The 1,341-nt window shown below is 48.3% G+C and overlaps 1 protein-coding gene across 1 annotated transcript in view; it reads left to right on the forward strand.

Annotated features, from left to right (window-relative positions):
- Positions 1-1,263, forward strand: part of LOC106511632 (protein piccolo-like) — a gene marked incomplete at its 3' end in the record, with an annotated part of 3,841 nt that extends 2,578 nt beyond the window's left edge. Inside the window, exons 3-5 of the mRNA XM_014000386.1 lie at positions 141-319; positions 616-789; positions 1,207-1,263. Coding sequence (XP_013855840.1) covers positions 141-319; positions 616-789; positions 1,207-1,263 — 410 coding nt within the window. The remainder of the gene's footprint in view (positions 1-140; positions 320-615; positions 790-1,206) is intronic.
- Between the last annotated feature and the right edge of the window lie 78 nt (positions 1,264-1,341).

Below are 1,341 nucleotides of genomic sequence, written 5' to 3' on the forward strand. Positions count from 1 at the left end.
ACACACACACACACACACACACACACACACACACACACACACACACACCCCTCTGCTGGCTTCAAACCATCAGCTCCATTTTCATCAGAGACCCGCTGAACATCAAAGGCTTCATCAAAGAGCCACTTCCATCCAACCAGCATCCAACCAACATCCAACCAGCATCCATCCAACTAGCAGCCAACCAGCACCCATCCAGCATCCATCCATCCAACCAACCAACCAGCATCCATCCGACATCCAACCAGCTTCCATTCAGCATCCATCCATAATCCATCCAACCAGCATCCATCCAATCCAACCATCATCCATCCAACCAGCATCCAACCAACATCCAACCAGCATCCATCCAACTAGCAGCCAACCAGCACCCATCCAGCATCCATCCATCCAACCAACCAACCAGCATCCATCCGACATCCAACCAGCTTCCATTCAGCATCCAACCAGCATCCATCCATAATCCATCCAACCAGCATCCATCCAACAACCAACCAGCATCCATCCAACCAGCATCCATTCAACATCCAACCAGCATCCATCCAAAGAACCAACCAACCAACAAGCATCCATTCATCCAAACAACCAACCAGCATCCATTCATCCAAACAACCAACCAGCATCCATCCATCCAACCAACCAACCAGCATCCATCCATCCATCCATCAATGCAACATACAACCATCATCCATCCAACCAGCATCCATCCAACAACCAACCAGCATCCATCCAACCAGCATCCATTCAACATCCAACCAGCATCCATCCAAAGAACCAACCAACCAACAAGCATCCATTCATCCAAACAACCAACCAGCATCCATTCATCCAAACAACCAACCAGCATCCATCCATCCAACCAACCAACCAGCATCCATCCATCCATCCATCAATGCAACATACAACCATCATCCATCCAACCAGCATCCATCCATACAACCAACCAGCATCTATAGAACAACATCCATCCAACATCTAACCAGCATCCAACAGCATCCAACCAACCAACCAATCAACCGAACATCATCCATCCAACCAGCATCCATCCATACAACCAACCAGCATCTATAGAACAACATCCATCCAACATCTAACCAGCATCCAACAGCATCCAACCAACCAACCAATCAACCGAACATCATCCATCCAACCAGTATCCATCCATCCAACCATCATCCATCCAACATCCAACTAGCATCCAACCAGCATCCATCCATTCAACCAGCATCCATTCATCCAACCACCATCCAACCAACCACCATTCATTCATCCAGCATCCATCCAACCAGCATCCATCCATCCAACCAACCAGCATCCATCCATCCAACCAACCAGCATCCA

This window comes from Austrofundulus limnaeus, unplaced genomic scaffold (genome assembly GCF_001266775.1).
Source record: "Austrofundulus limnaeus strain Quisiro unplaced genomic scaffold, Austrofundulus_limnaeus-1.0 Scaffold3017, whole genome shotgun sequence".
NCBI classification, from domain to species: Eukaryota; Metazoa; Chordata; class Actinopteri; order Cyprinodontiformes; family Rivulidae; genus Austrofundulus; species Austrofundulus limnaeus.